The 20,489-nt window shown below is 37.5% G+C and overlaps 1 protein-coding gene across 3 annotated transcripts in view; it reads right to left on the bottom strand.

The window, feature by feature from the left end:
- Positions 1-20,489, bottom strand: part of LOC134527112 (uncharacterized) — a 103,321-nt gene that overhangs the window by 74,386 nt on the left and 8,446 nt on the right. For 2 of the 3 annotated variants that reach the window (XR_010074083.1, XM_063359473.1), the window contains exon 2: positions 4,753-4,883. Coding sequence is in view for 2 of the 3 variants with exons in the window: in XM_063359473.1 (XP_063215543.1) it covers positions 4,753-4,883 (131 nt within the window). In the remaining variant the exon portion in view is untranslated. Of the gene's footprint in view, positions 1-4,752; positions 4,884-12,837; positions 12,904-20,489 lie in introns of all 3 variants that reach the window. The other variant, XM_063359472.1, reaches the window with a different exon arrangement.

Below are 20,489 nucleotides of genomic sequence, written 5' to 3'. Positions count from 1 at the left end.
TCTTAAAACATGCTTTACGCACCATAAAAGATATAATAAAAATCAAGACGACTGAGGCCGCCACAAATGGCCTCATTGTTATAAATAAACTGTTGTCCAAAACAATGGTAAATTATATCAGTAACGAAGTTATCAGCCGGTTAAAATTACTGCTGGCTTTTGTTTCAAGTGACATCGTAGTTCTAATATCACCAAAAACTCTATGATAAAACATGATCTGAATACCAAACATACTGTGCAATATAAAAAATTCCCGGCGACAACAAATAATTCAAGCATAATTCCAGGTTTCTTTATCACGATAGTTTTTCACGCATATTTCCCGCTTTTCCCGAAATTCAAGGCTGGTGGCCACCCTGAAAAAGATAATTCCATACTGCAGGCTGTGGCAGTATTTTAACTACTAAGTTTGGCTCCCTTTAAACAGTTGGTGAGCGGATAAGAATTGTGTAATGAAAAAGATCAGCTTCAGAGAAACCATCCCTGAAACTGTCGTGATTACCACAGTATATGTGTCCTTGGGACACTCAACACCATGAGTTTAAGAGGTTACCATTCCCACAATGCAAAACAAAAATAGCGAATATTGCCTGTGGGAAGCTTCGACTAAGCGAATTAATAGAAGCACTTTTTAATATCTAATTTGATTTCACCAGGAAATTTGCTATTCATTATATTTCAAGCTTCAGTTGTGATGCTAAGCTTCACGTCTGATGTAAAGCTTTGCATTTGTTGCAAAGATTTAAAACAATGGAAGCTTAAGATTTTATTATGAATTTTTTTTTTTGTGTTGTACAGTCAAACTTCTCTGAAACTACCCCTCAAGGTTCCCTGGAATAGGGTCGTAATAGAGGGGGGGGGGGGGGGGTCGTAATATATGTTTTCCGAAATTTTCAGTTGATTTCAAACCCCCCCCCCCCCTTCACAAACCGCTACTCGCTAAGAAACCAGCCGTACAATGGCAAGATGCTGTCACTCACAATGCTAGACGGCTTTGCTTTAAACCCACTTCAACCTTCATGACAAGTACGTCGCCCTTCAGGCCACCTCTAAAGAAAATATGTCAAAAGACAGTTTATTTTTACTGATTAGTTTACATGTACGTTTTCTGCTTGCCGTAGTTAAATACACTATAACCCCGATGTCACGAGCCCCGGATTTAACGAAGCAGTGATTTTACGAATACATTCTCGGGAACCGTCAAAAAATTGGACATTTTGACCAAAATGTGGAAATCAGAAAAATAAAATAAAAAAACAAAATGAAAGATCATTAAAATCTGTTAATTTTTACACACAGCTTATTTTTGTGTCGGCTTTAATACTTCCAATAATGTTCATGTAAGAATAACAAAAAAATAATGGGACATTTCCTTTAAAAATATGGCGGCAGTAGGTTCTGCAACGCGAGTGGGCGCACACTAAGCTCGCCCGGCTGGCTGGCGGCAATGGCTTCATGACGCATAAGCTCACCCCTCCCTCCCCTCGTTCACATTCTTCAAGGCTAGCTCATCCCTCCCAGACACACAAACCATCTACAGTAGAATCCCGCCGATTTGTCCATTCCGTTTATACGGCCGTTTTTTGAGAAACTGTGAAAAATTTAAGCAGAGAAAGTTGAAAATTTGAGTAAAATCGTAAAATCGGCTAAAAAACAAGTCTGTTACACTTTGTTGGGCGCTATGTGTTCACGTTTATCTTGGCGAGAGCTGGACAGTCAACGCGGCAGTGTAGCCTTTGAATATATATACTGTATAGAAGTCGCCAGCCCAGGTTAAAATTTCTAATACGGTTTTGAGGTAGTTGGTTAATTCACCGCCGCAATCGCCACCATCTCTAGGGCATCGACTTGTGGTGGTCCCTAGCGGACAAGTGCCGAACTCTTCAAACACCCCTTCCCCCTCCCGTTGAACGACGTTGAGCTACAGTGAATGATGGATCAGGGGTGCGGGGAATGACAGCGGGCGACAGTGCTGCGCCCTAACAGGTAAATAACAACCAAGACGATACAGGGCGTTACGGCAGCGCACTGCAGCGGTGAAGTTCCCAAGCTGCTCATCATACGCTTTTGAAAAACGTAGAGTAAATCCTATCCACTCGCGACTTCTATACAGTATACAAATTCAAAGGTGTAGCCAAGCTCGGCGCGCCCACTAACGCACGAAAAGCCGTCTCAGCTGTCATGTTATCTTACCCGCCCGGCGGCTTGACGTCATACGTGACGTGACGCTTACCTCTCCCATCCCCTGCTAATTCTTCAAGGCTCATTTCTCCCAGAGCCACAAACATTGTAAAAACAACCCCCCCCCCCCCCCCCTCTGTTACCGACTACATAACATTTCAACACATTTCCTCCCTTATTTCAACCTTCTGCGTGAGAAACTGTCAGCATCCTCCTCCCCTCCCACACCGCGTGCGACAAAAGCCAGGTTGTATAGTCAATTTTATTGAATAGAAAAATTTAGCAGGGCCGTAAATATATTTATTTTACTGCATAGTTACTTTTCCATCTGCATCCCAATGTTTTTTCTTTTCTTTTTTTTTTATGCTGCGAAGGGACGAGGAAAAGATAATTGCTTGAGCTGTCAAAATAAACATCGCTGACGGCAGGGCGGGAGCGCATCCTGTTGGTCTGTCGCTGATTATCTACTCCAAAAACATGTCACAGCATTTCAGGATAGCATTGTTCTTATATCTTTCGTTTATAGCCGAATGTTTTCTACCTGATCCACACAAGTTCCTTCGCCACGTTTTGAACGAAAATAACCAGCCGGCTAGCATAGCCGAACTTGCATGACGCAAATTCATTTAGCGCGAGTATTTTATGTATTTGGATATGTTTTATTAGGGGGGGGGGGGGGGGGGGGGGGGTAAAAATTGGCCCGAATTCTCTATTGCGACCATTCCGTTTATAAGTCTGTTTTTCCGGGAACCGTGAGGGGTCGCATCAGCGGGATTCTACTGTAGTGTCCTCCCTTATAACACCCCAACTTCGCTCTCCTTTGAAAAAACCTTCAGTGAGAAAATGCTCATTTCACCCTCCCTTCTCCCGTAAAATTGGACTGTTATGAGGGAGGGGTAAGATCGTTGTAAATATTTTGGGACCCCTCCCTCCCCACCAAAACACGCCCAAAAAAAAAGTATGTCAAAATATGTCATTTTTCACACCAAGTTCGAGTTCAGTCATCTCTGGCAAGGAATTTACAAGCTTTCAAACTTAAATATAAATGCATTTTAATAGCAAAGGTCCTATGAAAAGGAATATACCGAATAAAATCAAGCTGCTGTCACCAAACAAAGGATAAAACGGCCCAATGCGTGGTCGCTGCGTTATTGCTCGCGCGAGAGGCGAGACGTGGAATGTTAGAAGAAATATAAATGCGGGGGAGACAGACGGCAGCCAGTGTGTTTCCTGCGTGGGGAATAAGTGGCTTGGTTTTTATTTTTTATGCTGGGTGAAGCGACCTTTTTCTATCAACCCACGGGAAAAGATAATTGCTTGAGCTGTCAAAATAAACATCGCTGCGGCAGTTAAAACAAGTCTGTACTCGGCAAGAGAAACACAGTAACATGCTACTCACCACAAGAAACTTATTTTCTGTCAGATTTTCTTCGGATTTTCGGCAATTTTTTCACGGTTCCTCGAAATCGGGTTGTAATAGAGAGGTGGTCGCAATAAATGGCGTTGTAACAAAAAGGTTTTACTGTATATGTTTTGCTGAATAAAGTTGGTTAACTACTTAAAAAATCAAAGGAAGGTGCTCAGTTTGCTTTTACAATGCTCAATATTACTATGCATGGTATATTATAATTTTATTGACTGACATAGGGTCCAATTGGTAATCACTTAATGAGTTCAAACACTACAAATGTTTAACGATTATTTTGTTTACTTCAAACCTATATTTTATAAAATAGCTTTGCTGAGAACAATATTCGCAATTCAATTTGACGTTCGTTTTGCATCAAAAAACAAACTAGTATTTGATCAGGTCTGCTTTCTGTAAACTGGATATGTTTAAAAACCAGAGACAGTTTTAAAAACATTTCCAGTGTGTCTACCGGTCCTGAAAGTCTCGAAAAAGAAAGAAACTGACGGACAGGTCACAAAAAAGTCTCAAAATAAACTGTTCATTTGCAGGAAGTTTGAAACTTTAATTTCCAGAAGCCTTTTGTTGATTTAAATTTTTATATCCATGCTTAACTTCAGTTTTTAATGGAACATTAAGTATAAATGGTTGGAGACTGCTTACTTAAATCATGTGGAAATTATCTCTGAAAAGGTTTTAGCTTACAGACATAAAAATCAACACCTTCATGCAAATAGAAGCTTTATTTAATATTATGTTTAATGTTGCTTATCATCACTTAAATGACTTAAAAAAAAAAAAAAAAAAAAAGGTTGCCATTGAAAAAAAATGATTTAGCATATTCTCACAATGTGTTTAGTGGAAAATTCAACCAAGTGCACTGCTATGGTCTAAAATCAAAACAACATTTTATGTTTTTATGTATGCAATTGTCAAGGGTTTTTAGCTGTCCTGAAAAATTTGCAGTGTTGTATCTTAAGCAAAATTATATTTAAAAAAAATTATCCTGCAATGTAAAAGCGTTAAAAATAATTTTTTTAAAGATGTCCTGAAAAAATGCTGAAATTGGTTCAACAGATATATTTGTGGATACACTGTTTTACTGTGATCTGATGTGATTTTCCAAAAACAATTATCTGTTTTTCTGCTCTGATGACACTTACAGGAATCGTATGTTTGTCAGTGCTTCGGAGCTCAGGGCAGGAGTTCCATGTATCGGCGGTGGTAGGCCTGCCAGCGGGGTTGCAGATATGTACACCACTTTGCTTCCTTGCTCCGCCCAGTGGACTCCGCACTGAGAAAACACAAACGGTTTTAGCAAATGCAAATAAACAATTAAAAGTATTTATATATTCTAACCAGCACTTTGATAAAAGCTGAGTAACACGGAGCCAAGTTTATGCGAGTTCACATTTTTGCAAATATCTAGTCATGTGAAAACATATTAGTTAGTAATTATTGGGTTTTGTTTCAGTATTTAATTATATGCGTTTTGTTGACACAAAGGTCACTACAGCACCAAGAAGAAAATTATGGAAGGAACTATCATATATTTTGCCTGGAGTAGTTTCAGAAAACCACGGAAAAACAATCTCAGGATTGCTGGACAAGTTTTAACTTCAGACTGTGCAGAACATTTAAACCAGCAACTATCACTGTGCCACCTTACTCGCACACATAAAACAAAAAACAAAATAAAATCTATAATAGCCCATAAAATTTTTAATAAGTAGCATCGTTATTCCATAAACTAATAATAGACAACAAAGCCTAAGTTTATTTATCAGAGTTCTTAAAAAAAATTATATACTCAGGGTTGCTGCGGTCAGGGAAAACCTGTAAATGTTAAGGGAAATTAAAAACATTTCTGTAATTACTATTTATAATTATAAAACAACACAGTTTCTCCCATGCTGTTAAAATATTAATTTTCAATTTGTTTAAGAAAATATGTTTGTTTTCTCCAGTAATTTTTTACTCTGTCATGTCGCAAAAACAGGGTTGCCATCCAGCTGGACCTCCAAAAATAGGGTGTTTTAGGGACTGACAGAATAAGAAAAGGGACCTTTTAGGGTCTCTATAGGGACTTAAATTTTGCGGAAACCTTAACATTTCTAGAATTTTTCATACAATTTTATGGTCAAGTACAACAAATAACACAGTATTAACTCAGCATACCAAGTAATCCAGTATATAAAACTTGAGTCCATGTTCTGCTACAACCAAAACCACAGTAGATAATGTGTTCAATACCGTCGTTAAAAGAATGGTCACCCTTCTCCCCAATGAGCAAAAACACTATGTGTTTATGTCATTCCGTAAATATACTTTATAGTTGAATTTACCTTGAAGTTTTGCGGTAAGAAATGTCAAATTCTTATTTTTCTTTTAAAGTCTTGCAATCTCCAGTGTTAGAAAATATTTAAGAAACATTTTGTCAAATATTACTAACAAATAATGCAAATAAATGCTGTTTTTGATTATAAATTAATTTAGGGGAAAAAAAGCATTATATATTTTGCTCATACCATTCCCCTTCCACCATAAATTTTATTCTAGTTAATTATAACATGCATTTTTATTTTTCAGTAACCTACACATTTGTACATAAAGGCATTATGCAGTAAAATTACAGTAAAAAAGATATTACAAGTACATCTCCTTCTGCAAGATATAAATATATACATCTCTAAACAAAAAAAATAATGACAAAAATTATTAAATAAATGGGTACCTACAACTAAGTAAGAAACTATTAATTGTGTTAAAATATTACATAATTTATTAACGGCATAATACAACAATGGTACCATGACAATATTACTCAAATAAAAATTAAACCAATATTGTTTCTTTCATATTTTTTAACTCGATCAGAAAATTTGCAAAGGAAATACTAATAAGTGTCCAACTTCAAAGTTATCAATTTAATTAATAATATAAAATTACACACAATGGTACAGTTACATTTATTTCATAAACACAATGCAGTTATATCATTGCATTCTAATACACAACAAAAGTTTGCAGTTTTCATGTTGTTAAGTTACACATGCTCGACATTTCCCATATTCATTAAAGTTAAATATACAACAACATTTATTTTCAACCTAGAAAACAATATATAACAAACCTTAATATGATTGCACTTAGGGTAAAAAAACTAACTTTATTTTTTTTTCCAAAAAAGTCTGTCATTACAAGTTTAGATTTTTTCTTATCCAGCTCTTTCTGTACATTGTCTGCTTGTTTCTTTTGGCCAGACACCTCTTCCTGGACTTTCATAACCCCTTCAATCATTGCCTGTGCAAGACTTGCTTCCTCTTTTAAAGCAGCAATATAATTTGACTTAAGTGCCTCTTTAAGTCTTTTATTAGCTTCTGAAAATAACCTTTCAGCGGTTTTCCTTTTTTTCTCTTCTTCATTTCTCAAATCTTTCAACTTCTCTTTAGCTTGGAAAATAGACATCTTTTTTTCTCCAACATTATAGTATGCTGCTTTTCTTCAACCTTTTTTCTCTGTTCTTCTTCCAGTTTTTTGCTTCCAATCCTTTTTTTGCTTTCTGCTCCTCTAAATAAGCACAATATTTCTGATGAGCACACCTTGCAAGATTCAGGAGCTCTTCTGTCACAGGTACCAAATGTGGCTTATTGTCATATATTTTTAAGGCTGACTTTACAATTAACACAGCATTGAGAGTGTGTTCTGACAACAAAGACCTGTCTTCTGTTAAATTTCTCACTGAAGTTGAAAACTCTCTCTACATCTGAATTTCCATGTGATACTGCCAATGCAGCTCTGACTACAGTTGAAACTGTTGGATACTTTGGAGACCCTAAAGCATTTTTTAATGTCATGAAATGATACCAGTATTTGTCAATTCTTACTTCACACTTGTCAATTATGTCTTGATCTGGTTCTGACTGCAATAACTTCCACTCATCAAAAAGCAGGTTTGTATTTATGTTCAATGGAAGAGTTTTGCTGATGGTAACAATATCAAGTGAAGTATGGTCTAACACTCTCTTGTTAGGCTGAAGACATTGAAAACATTTCAGTATTGGTTTAAGTAATGAGGACTTTGTCATTATATGTTCTGCAGCAGTTCGATAATGATAGTGTGCTTGCTTTAAGAATATAAGTCTTTGCTTTTCTCTAACTTTTAACAGTTCATCATTCACATCTGCTCCAACGAACACATCACAGAAAGGAGAAGATTTCCATCACCTAGATTATCGACACTTACATCACCAGTAGGTGGTACCTTGCATATTCGTCCCAATAAAATTTTCACCAGGCTTTCGACTTCTTCATATAACACATGTAAAATAGGCTCTTCTTTTTGAAAAACTAGAGTAATACGGCTGAACATGTTTGCACTATCTTTAACAAATATCAATTCAGCTTTAATTGCAGGTAATTTCAGCAAATCCGCTATCTTCCTGTAACTACAGTAAGTCCTCTATTTACGTCGTACCGATTTACGTCGTTTCGGATTAACGTCGCTAATGTTTGAGTACTCATGTTTCAATTTAAGTTGTCGCCGATTCACAATAACGTCGTTTACAATGACCGTAAATCTAAATTTTAACCAAAACACCGTATATAATTCTTTGTTTCCTTCGGTAGTTAATTTATGCTATGTAGCGTAAGCTACACGTTCACCGCCTTATCTTATCATACATCATGAGGGACGCTTCCTGCTCTCCGCTGCTCTCCGCGCGGTGATGCAATACTACCAGCCCGCCCGCTCGGCCACCCACGTATCTCGCACATAGAAGTGTTATCTACTTCCCGCAACGACACAGCATTTTATCCTACCTCTTTTCGTCCAACTCCTTGGCACTTCAGTAGAGGTGTAAAAGTAACTAAAAAAAGTGTACCCGTATGTATTTGTTACTATAACAATTAGTACTCGTTACTTTCGTATCGTTACTCGTTACTTTTGATACCGCATAACATGCTATGTTATGTAACAGCAACGAATTGAGTCGTATTTCGTACGCGTACAGTATGACGTCGCGTAAATAATAATAAATCGAATATAAAAAATTAAAAGTATTTGATAATTAACAGCTTTTGTTAACCAAGAAACAATAAAATCTCATTAGAGCAGCTTTATTATATTATCTCTTTTAAGATAAGAACAAAAAACGTGAAAATACGCGATAATAAAAAACAAAAACATACATATTTATAATTTGTAAAAAATACTTTCTTACGTTGTTTCTGTTCCAATCTCAAACTTTGTCTACACACACAATACCTTTAATAAACAGTAAAAAACTTGGACGACGAATTTCCAAATTATACTTTTCTTAATAAACAAACATCGTTCTTTGTAACGAATAAGCGCGCACATGCGTAAAACATACGAAAAATGCGAGTAACGAAATGCATTCGTGTGTAACGTTTCGTTACTCGTTACTAGATGCCGCACCCGTTACTCAGTAACGAATACATACGGTTTGCTACAGCTCTACACTTCAGTCGCTATGATATCATTGAGTTGGCCGGAGTTTTAAACGTGCCGTTGTTAACTTTATCGTGATTAAATGCGTTTGTAGTAGGCCTACAGTATCAGCTTACTGCAATTTATGATTTTTTCTTCATAAGATGTCTTCCAAACGACTATATATCTGTTTTTATATTTCAATCAATAAAGGTAATAAAGCAGCTGGTTAAATAACCATTCTATAAAGCTGAGAAGTACTAGTTGGACTTGTTTCCCACGCTGTCAGTTGTCATTTGCTGATAAAATTGCCCGTTGTCACGTCTGTATGCCAGTGCTTCCGGCCGACCTTGGGCCGTGGTCGGCCGGTGGCATGAAACATGGCTCATTTTGCGTCGTTTCTATTTACGTCGCGGTTTTCAGGAACGTAACCCCGACGTAAACCGAGGACTTACTGTATGTGTATTTGACAGTGATCTTTTACTAGCTGGGATGTACCTTAAAAAGTATTCTTCAATTGCAATTCATTGCTGGAGGATTCTGACAGCTGCATTTTCCATAGTGAGCCATCTGGATGGCACATGTTTAATGAAACGATTCAATGGAACTTTCATTTTCTTTAGAACATGGAGAGTAATCTTCCCACCTTGAAGGCCAGTCCTTGAAGAAATATAAAACTGACAATATTAGTTCAGATCCATTGTCACCTAGTTCACGGAGTGCATACTGATATGCATTATGTATTATATGAATATTACATGTGCTTATATCGAGTAATGGTTTCTTTCTTTCAACTATCATACTATCATTCATGAGCCGCATTACCTTCTTATTTACGTTTGGTCCATCAACACCTAGCAAAATTAGGTTTTCTACTAGAAAAAGATGCATTTTCCATAGCCTCATATAATTTGTCTAAAATGTTAGTGGAAATAGCACTACCAATAAAAATGTTACCAAATGTCTGGTTACTACTTTACACTCATTACTAGACCAAAAACGAACCAATGTTTGTAGTTCTTTTTTACCAGAGGAATTTGTGGTTTCATCTTAGCACAAAGAAAATAAGACATCTTCCATATCTCTGACAAGCTGTTGGTGAAAGAATGGTGCTAAACAGTCTGTTATCAAGTATGTAGCTTTGGTACGACTCAAAGAAAAGTCATCTAGTTGGTTTTCAAGTTTCAGGAACATAGCAATGAAAGTATTTTTCAGTTCAACACAAGAGTTAAATGCATAGTCTGCAGACACACATTTTAACACCCAAATAAGTTCAGCTGTAGTACTAGTATCGCGCGCACTATAAAGTCTTATTGTAGCTGAACTACCACTCGTGGTGCTGGAACATGAAGCTGAGGGTTCAGAACAAGACCGTGCTGGTGATGATAACGTTAACTGAAGCTGGCATGGAGCTAAACTAATTTTACACAGTTCCGTATGTTTTTCACCTTTTGAATGCTGAATGATTTTCTCAAAACCTTTTGATAAATTAAATGTTTTTGCACACAATTTACAAAACACTTCACTTTCACTTTTTTGGGCAGCCTAATCTGATATATTGTAACCATTTCCATCTATTTTAGTAAGCCAGGATTTTTTGAATCTCATACACTTCCCCATGATTCTGTAACACAAGATACCATAAACATATAAGCAACTAGATTATAAGCTATATAAGGTACCTGAAATAAAATGCTACAAACAACTTGCGTTATACCATGTTGGTGCATGTGTGCCCCTCAGTTAATCTTCATTGGGGCTTAAGAATGTTATCTCCCCCATAAAATTTAAATTTGTTCAAACAACCTTTTTAATAAAAACATTGAAATAATAATAAAACAATATCAATACTGTAAAACTTACATGTAGTAAGATGCAGGAAAATGTAGCTCGACAGCTGCAAAACTTTATGGATGTGTTGAAGCGTGTTGATGGCCACTGTTCATGACACATTCATCAAAAAATTAAATAAATATGCTAATTTTCCATGGAATTCCATTTCAAAATTTTAAAAAAGTGACTTTAGGGACCTATTAAAAAATAGGGACTTTTAAGGAACCTATGGAAAAATAGGGACTTTTAAGGACTTTTAGGGACCAGTAGCAACCCTGCAAAAACGACAGACAAGATGGCATTTAACAAACCATGATAGACCTTATAGCGTGACCCGCGATTTTGACTAATCAATATGCATTGATCTTGCTGTGATGTACATTGAGACTGACACTTTGGCCATTCTGACTAATTGATGCGAGCAATAGATGGAAAAAGTCTTGTAACTCCCATGGTGTACTGTGATTATGATCTAGCTATAATCAGCATTGCAAGTAAAGAAACAAAAAAAATTCTAGGAGAGACTCAGAAGGAAGCCTAACTATTTGAACATAAAATCTCTTCAATTACCAAGCAACAGCCTTGAAATCTTGTGAATGATGATATTGTTTACATAATTACCACAAGTTTTTATTGTTGTATGGGGTCGTATGTATAAAATTGTATAGAATTTTGAAAAGTCAGAAATATGTACTGTACCTACATTCTATGAACATTTTATATCTTTGCTATTTTAAACTTGCAAAATAGCAACTTTATTATTACTTCTTTGAAATGTGAAAGTACTTTTTAAAATTTAATCTTTTTATAATTGTGTGTTTGTTCAATTTTGGGCTTACACATATGAATATTAAAAATTTATTTGTTGGTACATTTTTGACAGTTTATTTATTTATTCTTTTTAAATATAAATGTATATAGTTAAATCACTCATTAAAAAGAGTACTTAAGGTAAATAATGATAAGAGATTAACTTTCTGAAAGGACATATCTTATACAAATTATCAGATAGTCATGCTGCAAAATTGCAGTTTACGAACTTTCCCAAATAAGTTAGGTACCAAGTATAATTACAATCATATGTAATGGTCTGGAAAATTTTCTGTAAAGACTAAAAAACCTGGTATTCAGGGAATTTCAAAACCAAAAATGTGTAGCAACCCTGATACTGAGTGCAGTGGATTATGAGACTAGTATATAAATTAATAACAACTTGGCTAGCATGTCATTTTCAAAACTGCACAAGAACCGCATTGGTAACTGAGTGGTCAGATCTCTCACCAAAGGCAGTCGAAGAGAGAGAAAGAGGGGGGGGGGGGGGGGGGGGGGGAGAAAGTTAAGATTTGTTATTTTTGTTAACAAATGATTTCACACTGACAGAAGGGAAAATTATAAATCTATTACTATTATAATAATACATTGGCAACCTTAAAAATTAAGCTATATGCTCAGATAACATTTATAGCAATGACCATGGTAACATTTGAAGTTTTATTTATTTTTTATTTATAGTTGTGAAGTATTTGAAAAATTTTGCATTACATAATATATTGTGAGGGGGCCCAATCATTTTATTTACCCCCAGGCCCTCAGCTTCTCTTGACACCCCTGTTCTTGCCTCTCACCAAAATGGTCAGATTTAATTCCCTGCAGGGCAAAGCTGGACATTTTGCAAGTGGGTAACCTGGCAGACATTTCAGTGAGCCGGTGGGTTTTCTAGGGGTGCTCTTCTTTTCCGCACCTATATATTCGGTTAATGTTCCAGTCTCAACTCTTCATGTCTTGTGGTCTTTAATGGTTCCAATGTTGTTGAGATGTTAACCTTCACTCATTCATTCTAAAGCTACCACACTGGACGAGTAAAAGGATAGTAACTGTATGGTACGTGAACTCAAAAGTGGAACATCAACCATTGAGTGCAGACTTTTCACACCAGCAAAGCCAGCATCCCTGTGATAGATACCTTGAAATGTTGCCCATGATGAAGCAATGATGGAATGCACTTTCTGGGAAAAACTGGGAATATCACCTGCCAAATTCAAAACTCCCCTTTATGTTGCATACTGCCAATAGAAGATATAGTTTAGTAATTAAGATACATGAAGACAGATCAGCCAATCCATGAAAAGTGGGAATGTTTTGATGTATTTTAAAACATTATTAATTAAGATAGGTATGTTAGTTTTTGGTATATTGTACAAACATTATATTTACAGAAATTACTTGAAAAAAATTTTTGTTCTTACTTCCAAACAATGTTTTTAACATTTTTTTGGTCAGTCAGCAGCATACACACAAATCTGGCTTGAACTGACACAAATTGGCAACCCTGGAATAACTTATCTAAGCATTAAATAGCAACCATATTTGGTGCAGAACATGGCTGAAATGTGTGTAATTGCTTAACATACTTTCGGTGTAAAATGTAAGCACTGAATTACATTTATAATACTATTTCATAAGTGATGTTTGTTGTGTAGCATCCTGTACTATCAGGTCACAGTTGGCAACACTGGACCAGGTAGCGCCTAACTCTCTTGGCAATGGCCGACATGCTAACATCTATTTATCGTACATGGTGGCAGCGGTAAACAGCGTTAATGTTTCCGTTGTGTTTCGAGGCGCTCGGGGTTTATTCATTGTACCTGTTACTACGTAATAAATCAGTATGGATAGCGACGCGTCAGAGGCGGCCTCGCCGCCTGGGCGAGTAAACAATCTTCAACCACCACAGCCAATGGACTTCACTCAGCCGGCAGCATGGCCAGCTTGGGAAAGAAGATTTTTGCGGTATATGTCCGTGTCGGGGCATGGTTCTAAACCGGGTAATGATAAGGTTGATCTATTGCTGTACGTGTTGGGAGAACGTGCGGAGGAAATATGGACACAGTTTCACCCGACGCCGAACACATTGGAAAAAGCGTTGAAAGAGTTTCGTGAGTACTTCACACCCAGAACAAATACAACTTTTGAAAGATACAAATTTAATTCTCGAGTTCAGATTCAAGGTGAATCGGTTGGTGAATTCGTAACGGCGTTGCACACCTTGGCTGCAAGCTGTGATTATGGCGACCTTAAAAATGAACTTATTCGGGACAGGTTAGTGGTTGGCATGGCGGACAAGAAGACTAGCGAGCAGTTACAACTACGTTCAAAACTGACATTAGAAGAGGCGGTTTTGGCAGCTAAACAAGCAGAGCTTCAGTCACAGCAGTCATCAGTGCTTCATCGGGAGAAGCAATACAGTGGTGATGTCAACAGGATCCATAAGGGAATTCGTTCGTCGAATCAACGCAGTGTTTCTCCTCAACAAGGCTCGTCTCGGTCCAGATTTCCGACACATCCAGAAGAAACTCGGTGCCAGTTCTGTGGATTACCTGCACACGAGAGGATGAAGTGTCCAGCACGTAAAGCTAAGTGTTTCAATTGTGATAAATTAGGGCATTGGACTTCTGTATGCAAAGCCGGGGTGAAGCCAGCACGGGGTAAAGTCTTTTCAGTTTCAGACAGGGATAGAGATGAGAATGAGAGGCAAGAGGGTACATTTATAGGAGGATTATGGCTAAATTCACTAGGTCGAGTGATAGACAAGTGGACCACTAAAGTGAAAATAGTTGATTTCGAAAGGTCAGTAGACTTTCTTATAGATACAAGCGCAGACATTAGTTGTGTTCCTACTTCAGTTGTGCCAGAGAATTTCTTAAAGGTTGTTAAAACAAGTAGGGTGAAAATTTCTGGTCCAGATGGCCACCAGTTAAATGTTCTTGGCTTTCTGGATTTGCTCTTGCAAACAAAGGGTCAAGAAAGTAGATGTAAGGTGTTTGTTATTTCAGGGCTGCAAACTGCAATATTGGGTAGAGCTTGTCTGCAAAGGTTGGGTATTGTATACTTCAGAGGTGATTGTTGTGAGGTTTCTAACGTAAATGATGAAGGTTATGTAGACCCAAATTCGGAACACACAAAGGTTAAAATCCCGATAGAGTTCCCAGGGTTACTTAAGGGATTAGGCAAAATGAAAGGAGAGGTAAAAATTGTGATGAAAGAGGGTGCAAAACCATTTGTTCAGTCCGTTCCAAGGGTAGTAGCCATACCATTGCAAGGTAAATTGAAAGGGGAATTGGACAGGCTGATAGCAATGGATATTATTGAGCCAGTTACTCAACCGACAGATTGGGTAGCACCCATAGTAGTAGTCCCTAAAGGGGATACAGTTCGCTTATGTGGTGACTACACAGAGTTAAATCGCAGTGTTTGTAGACCTCATTTCCCAATTTCTAGCGTAGAAACTAAACTAGCAATGCTAAAAGAAGCAAAATACTTCTCTAAAGTGGATGCCAATTCAGGATTCTACCAAATGGTCTTAGATAAGGATAGTCAGCTTCTCACAACCTTTATTACACCGTTTGGTAGATATTTCTTTAAAAGACTGCCATTTGGCATTGCATGTGCTCCGGAGTATTTTTCAAGCATAATTGCACAGCTTCTGGAAAACATTCAAGGGGTTTTATTCCACATGGATGATATTCTTGTCTATGCTTCTACTATTTCCGAACATGATGCTACATTGAGAGAGGTTTTACGTAGACTGGAAACTGAGGGGATAACCATAAATAAAGAGAAAAGTGAGTTTGGGGTAACAGCAGTCAAATACCTGGGATACGTGTTGACATCCAAAGGGATTTCGGTGGACCCAGAAAGAGTTCAGTCGTTGTTAGTGTTTCCTCAGCCTACTAACACAAGTGAATTACAACGATTTCTGGGGTTGGTGAATTTTTCATCTCAGTTCCTCCCAAACAAATCTGAAACACTTGAACCATTGTCTTCGCTTCTTAAGAAAAACACTTCGAGAAGCGTTACTCTCAGATTGAACGAGAAACTTTAGCCCTAGCCTGGGGCGCTGAGAAATTCCAACAATACATCCTTGGTTTGCATGTAATCTTGGAAACTGATCATAAACCCTTACTACAAATTTTACAGACCAAACCTATCGATGAACTTACTCCTCGTCTTCAGAGGTTCCGTATCCGACTCATGAGGTATGACTACACGGTCCTGTACGTCCCAGGGAAGGAGTTAGTAGTGGCTGATGCATTGTCTAGAAATCCTTTAGAAGAGTTTGCTAGCAAGAATGATCCAGAACTAACCCGGGAGGTTGAAGCCTTTGTGCATCAAACCCTAACAACATATCCTATTACAGATAAATTTCTTTCTCTCATACAGACCGAACAAGAGCAAGACCCTATTTGTAAAAAATTGAAAGAATTTTCCTTGGGGACTTGGCCTAAAAAGTGCGAGATTCCAGAAAACTTGCAGCCATATTATCAGTTCAGGTATGAAATTTCTTTTGGAGAGGGCCTTTTACTGAAAGGAACAAGAATTGTCATTCCACCCAGCCTACAACTGAAATGCATAAATTTCATTCACATGGGGCATCAAGGGATTGTGAAGTGTCGAGCAAGGGCCAAGCTTTCAGTCTGGTGGATAGGTTTGTCATCTCAGCTTGAAAACTTGATCCGCAATTGTCCACGCTGTGTTGAAGAAAGAGTAAATCACAGAGCCATTACTGAAAGAAAAATTTCCAAGGCGCCCTTGAGAAAAAGTAGGGGTAGATTTTTTCAAATATCAAACTTGGTATATTATCATAACGGACTACTACTCACGATTTTTTGAGGTCTTTCCCATAACATATTTATCAGAGGAAGTGGTAATAAGAAAACTCAAAGAAGTCTTTGCGCGCTTCGGCACTCCTGAACAGTTGAGGGCAGACAGTGGCTCTCAATTTCTGTCACATCGCTTTAAGCAGTTTGCAGATGAAAATAACTTTCAAACAGTGACCTCCTCACCGCACTACCACCAGTCAAATGGAGGGGTTGAAGCAGCGGTCAAGGTAGCGAAACAACTCATTAAAAAAAACGAGGATATATTTTCTGCACTCCTAGCTTATCGAAGTACTCCCTTGGAGAATGGGTTTAGTCCGGCAGAACTGCTCATGAATCGAAGGTTTCGATCCAACCTTCCTTTGCTACCATCCCAACTTTCTCAGCAGGTTAGTCCCCGGGAGGTTCAGAGAAGGGAGGAGCGAAGAGCAGACAAGCAGGCTAAGCAGTATGACAAAAGACATAATGTCAAAAACCTAGAAAATTTGAAGAAGGGTGATTCGGTATGGATAACTGATTTACGTAGATATGGTCGAATCCAACAGGTTGGGCCAGAGCCTAGATCATACATAATCAACACAGACAGGGGATGTTACAGGAGGAATCGGTGGTTCCTTATACCTGCCCCTTACCGGCAGGTACTCGGAAGTTCCGAAATACCTCCAAAGATTTTAGATAAACCAGGTAATCACATTCAGCCTACAGAAAAAGTCTTGGAAAGTATCAGTGATGCAGAGGATAGTGAGAGTACAGAAGGGTTTAGGGGTTTTGATAACCAGGAAACAGAAATAGCCACTAATTCTAAGGGAGGGTCCAAAGAACTAGAGAGGCAGAGCTTAAAAAGGAACATTAACAGACCAAGGTGGTTGAAAGACTACATAGAGTAACCGTAGAGAATCTTATTCTAAGGGAGGGTCCAAAGAACTAGAGAGGCAGAGCTTAAAAAGAAACATTAACAGACCAAGGTGGTTGAAAGACTACATAGAGTAACCGTAGAGAATCTTGTATATCTGACTTTGTGTAAAATGTATGTTTATTGGGTAACGTAGTAATGTAATGCAAATGCAAAATCAGACAATATTCACTGCATTTGGGTCGCTGTATTTCTAACTTTAAGTTAAACCTGTGTTTCATGTAATAGTTATTTATGGCTCAAGACTGTTTCAATCAGTTAACTTTAGATAACTGTTTGTAGTAATGAAAACTATGAAGTTCTTTGTAATCTGTGTTCGTTGCTTTGGTGGATTAACTAAGAAACGTCTCAACAGTATCAACTGTATGTAAATGTAGGAAGCTTCTTAAATGGATGTAAATTGATGTATACATTGATCAATAAATAAGGGAAGGAGGATGTACTATCAGGTCACAGTTGGCAACACTGAACCAGGTAGCGCCTAACTCTCTTGGCAATGGCCGACATGCTAACATCTATTTATCGTACACATCCGTTACAAATATAACTAATTTCTTTGTTTTGTAAACTGTTTTAGTTTTGGGAAACAATAAATAAGTATTCAAAAGTGATGTCTGACCTATTACCAGGTTGTTGTCATTATTAAAACATTGTATTTGTTGTAGTGTAGTCATGAAGTTGGTACCACTGCAAGACAGTTGTTATGATGGTGTCATGGAGTTGTGATAGAAACGAAGTGGCAACAGATAATAAATAGAATAGAAGCAATGTATCTGATATTATTAGATGTCTGACCTTATCCTGAATGGGCACTAAAATATGGCGCAGTCGGTAGGATCAACAGTAAAAGTGTAAAAGACCATTACATCAAGAAGAATAATTAACACAGTGCCGAATAAACAGAAGGTGCGGGAGGAAACAAAATTAATGAACTCGTGAACGTAAAGTAACAGCACTGATTAATATGTTGATAAGACAAGAACAAGGAAAAAACAATCCATAAAAAGTGAACACCAGGCTATTGCAAACGTCACATAACCTCAACATGGCAGGAACTGTTAATTTGCCAGCTGCATTGATACTTTCAGGAAACGTGGCAGCACACTGGAAAACCTTCAAACAAAACTTTGAGATTTATATTATTGCGAGTGGAAACGATAACAAACCTGATAGTATCGAAATAGCTCTGTTGCTAAACATTATAGGTCAAGAAGGTGTTGATCTGTACAGCACTTTCAATCTGAACAATGAAGAGAAAACAAAGTATGATAAGGTGATACAAGCATTTGAACAACACACAACCCCCAAAAAAAATGAAGCATTTGAACAATATATTTTTAATCAGCGGTGCCAAGCTGAAGGCGAAACTATTGACCATTTTGTCACAGATATGAAAAGACTGGCTAAATCATGTTCATTTGGGGAACTCGAAGAATCCCTGATTCGTGACAGAATCATTGTGGGAATAAGTAGTACCACGCTGAGGGAGAGTCTCCTGAGAATAGAAGATTCAACACTTCAGCAAGTAGTCAACCATTGCCAGGCATCAGAGAGAAGTCGGGAACAAGCAACACAGATGCAACAGGGCCAAGGTAGGACAAAACAAACTAGTGGAGAAGAAGCAACCCCAATTTCAGTTGATGCTGTTGCTCGAAGAAACTATATCTCTAAAAGTGTCCAGCGTATGGCAAAAAATGCTCTGCATGCCAGAAATATAACCATTTTGCGGCTATGTGCCGAAAGGAACAACAAATCCACGAAATTAGCACAAATGAACATTATAGTGTGAAAAATAATGACAGTGAAGAAGACGTTGCATTTATGTATGGAATCGTGGCTAAACAAGAAAAAGAAATTGACTCATTGAGGACGAAACCAACAAAAGAATGGAGACAGGATGTATGGGTAGAAAACAAAAAATCAATTTTAAACTGGACACAGGAGCAGCTGTTAACACTATACCAAGTGAGATATTAGATCAAATAAGACCAGAAGTGAAAATTAAGCAGACAAACATAATGCTGGAAGCATTTGGTGGATCTACAATTAAACCAGAAGGAACTGTCACACTCAAATGTGAAGTGAAAGGAAGAAAGGTAGATTTGAAATTTGTTGTGGTAAATTTACAGACAACACCACTACTAGGTTTAGAAGGATGTGAAGAGCTTGAACTAGTGAAGAAGGTACAGTCAATTGTGGCAGAGCCTACAGACAGCAATACGAGAGTGTTTGTGAAAAACAATTCTAAAATATTTCAAGGCTTAGGTAAGTTTCCTGGCACATACACAATTAAGATAAGAAAAGAGGCTAAACTAATTAATGAGCCCCCGCACAGGATTCCAAGTTCAATGAAGCCAACTTTCAAAAGAACTCTTGAAACAATGGAGAAGAGAAAAGTGATTGAAAAAGTAGAAAATCCAACACTGGAACATTGCATTAATCAGTTAGTAACTGTAGAGAAACCAAATGGGGAACTAAGGTTCTGCTAGATCCACAAGAGCTAAACAAAATCATTGTCACAGAACATCATCTAATTCCAACCGTGTCAGAAGTTGCTGAAACATTGGCTTTTAATGAGTATTTTACGGTGTTGGACTTAAAAGATGAGTATCATCAAATTGAGCTGGATGAAATATCAAGTAATTTGTGTAGCTTCTCAACTACATATGGAGTATACAAGTTCAAAAGACTTCCTTTCGGCCTTATCTGTGCTAGCGAAACTTTTCAAAAACAAATGGAAGGCAACTTCAGTGATATTCATAATGTGATGGCATATCAGGATGATCTCATTGTGTATGCAAAATCAGCAGAAGAGTATGATAAAGCCTTGCAACAAGTACTTCTTAGAGCTGAAGAGAGAAATATCAAGTTTAACGCAAAGAAAGTGCAGTATAGAAAAAATGAAGTTACATATATAGGCTTCAAATTTAGCAAGCAAGGAATGACTATGGACCAAGATCAAGTAAGAGCATTAGTCGACCTCAAAGCTCCAGCTTCGAAAAAAGAGCCCCAACGATGTATGGGAATGTTTAACTATGTTCGGCA

The sequence above is a fragment of the Bacillus rossius genome, chromosome 1 (assembly GCF_032445375.1).
Source record: "Bacillus rossius redtenbacheri isolate Brsri chromosome 1, Brsri_v3, whole genome shotgun sequence".
Taxonomy (NCBI): Eukaryota; Metazoa; Arthropoda; class Insecta; order Phasmatodea; family Bacillidae; genus Bacillus; species Bacillus rossius.
Note: the sequence above shows the minus strand (reverse complement) of the source record. Positions and strands in the feature narration are given on the sequence as shown.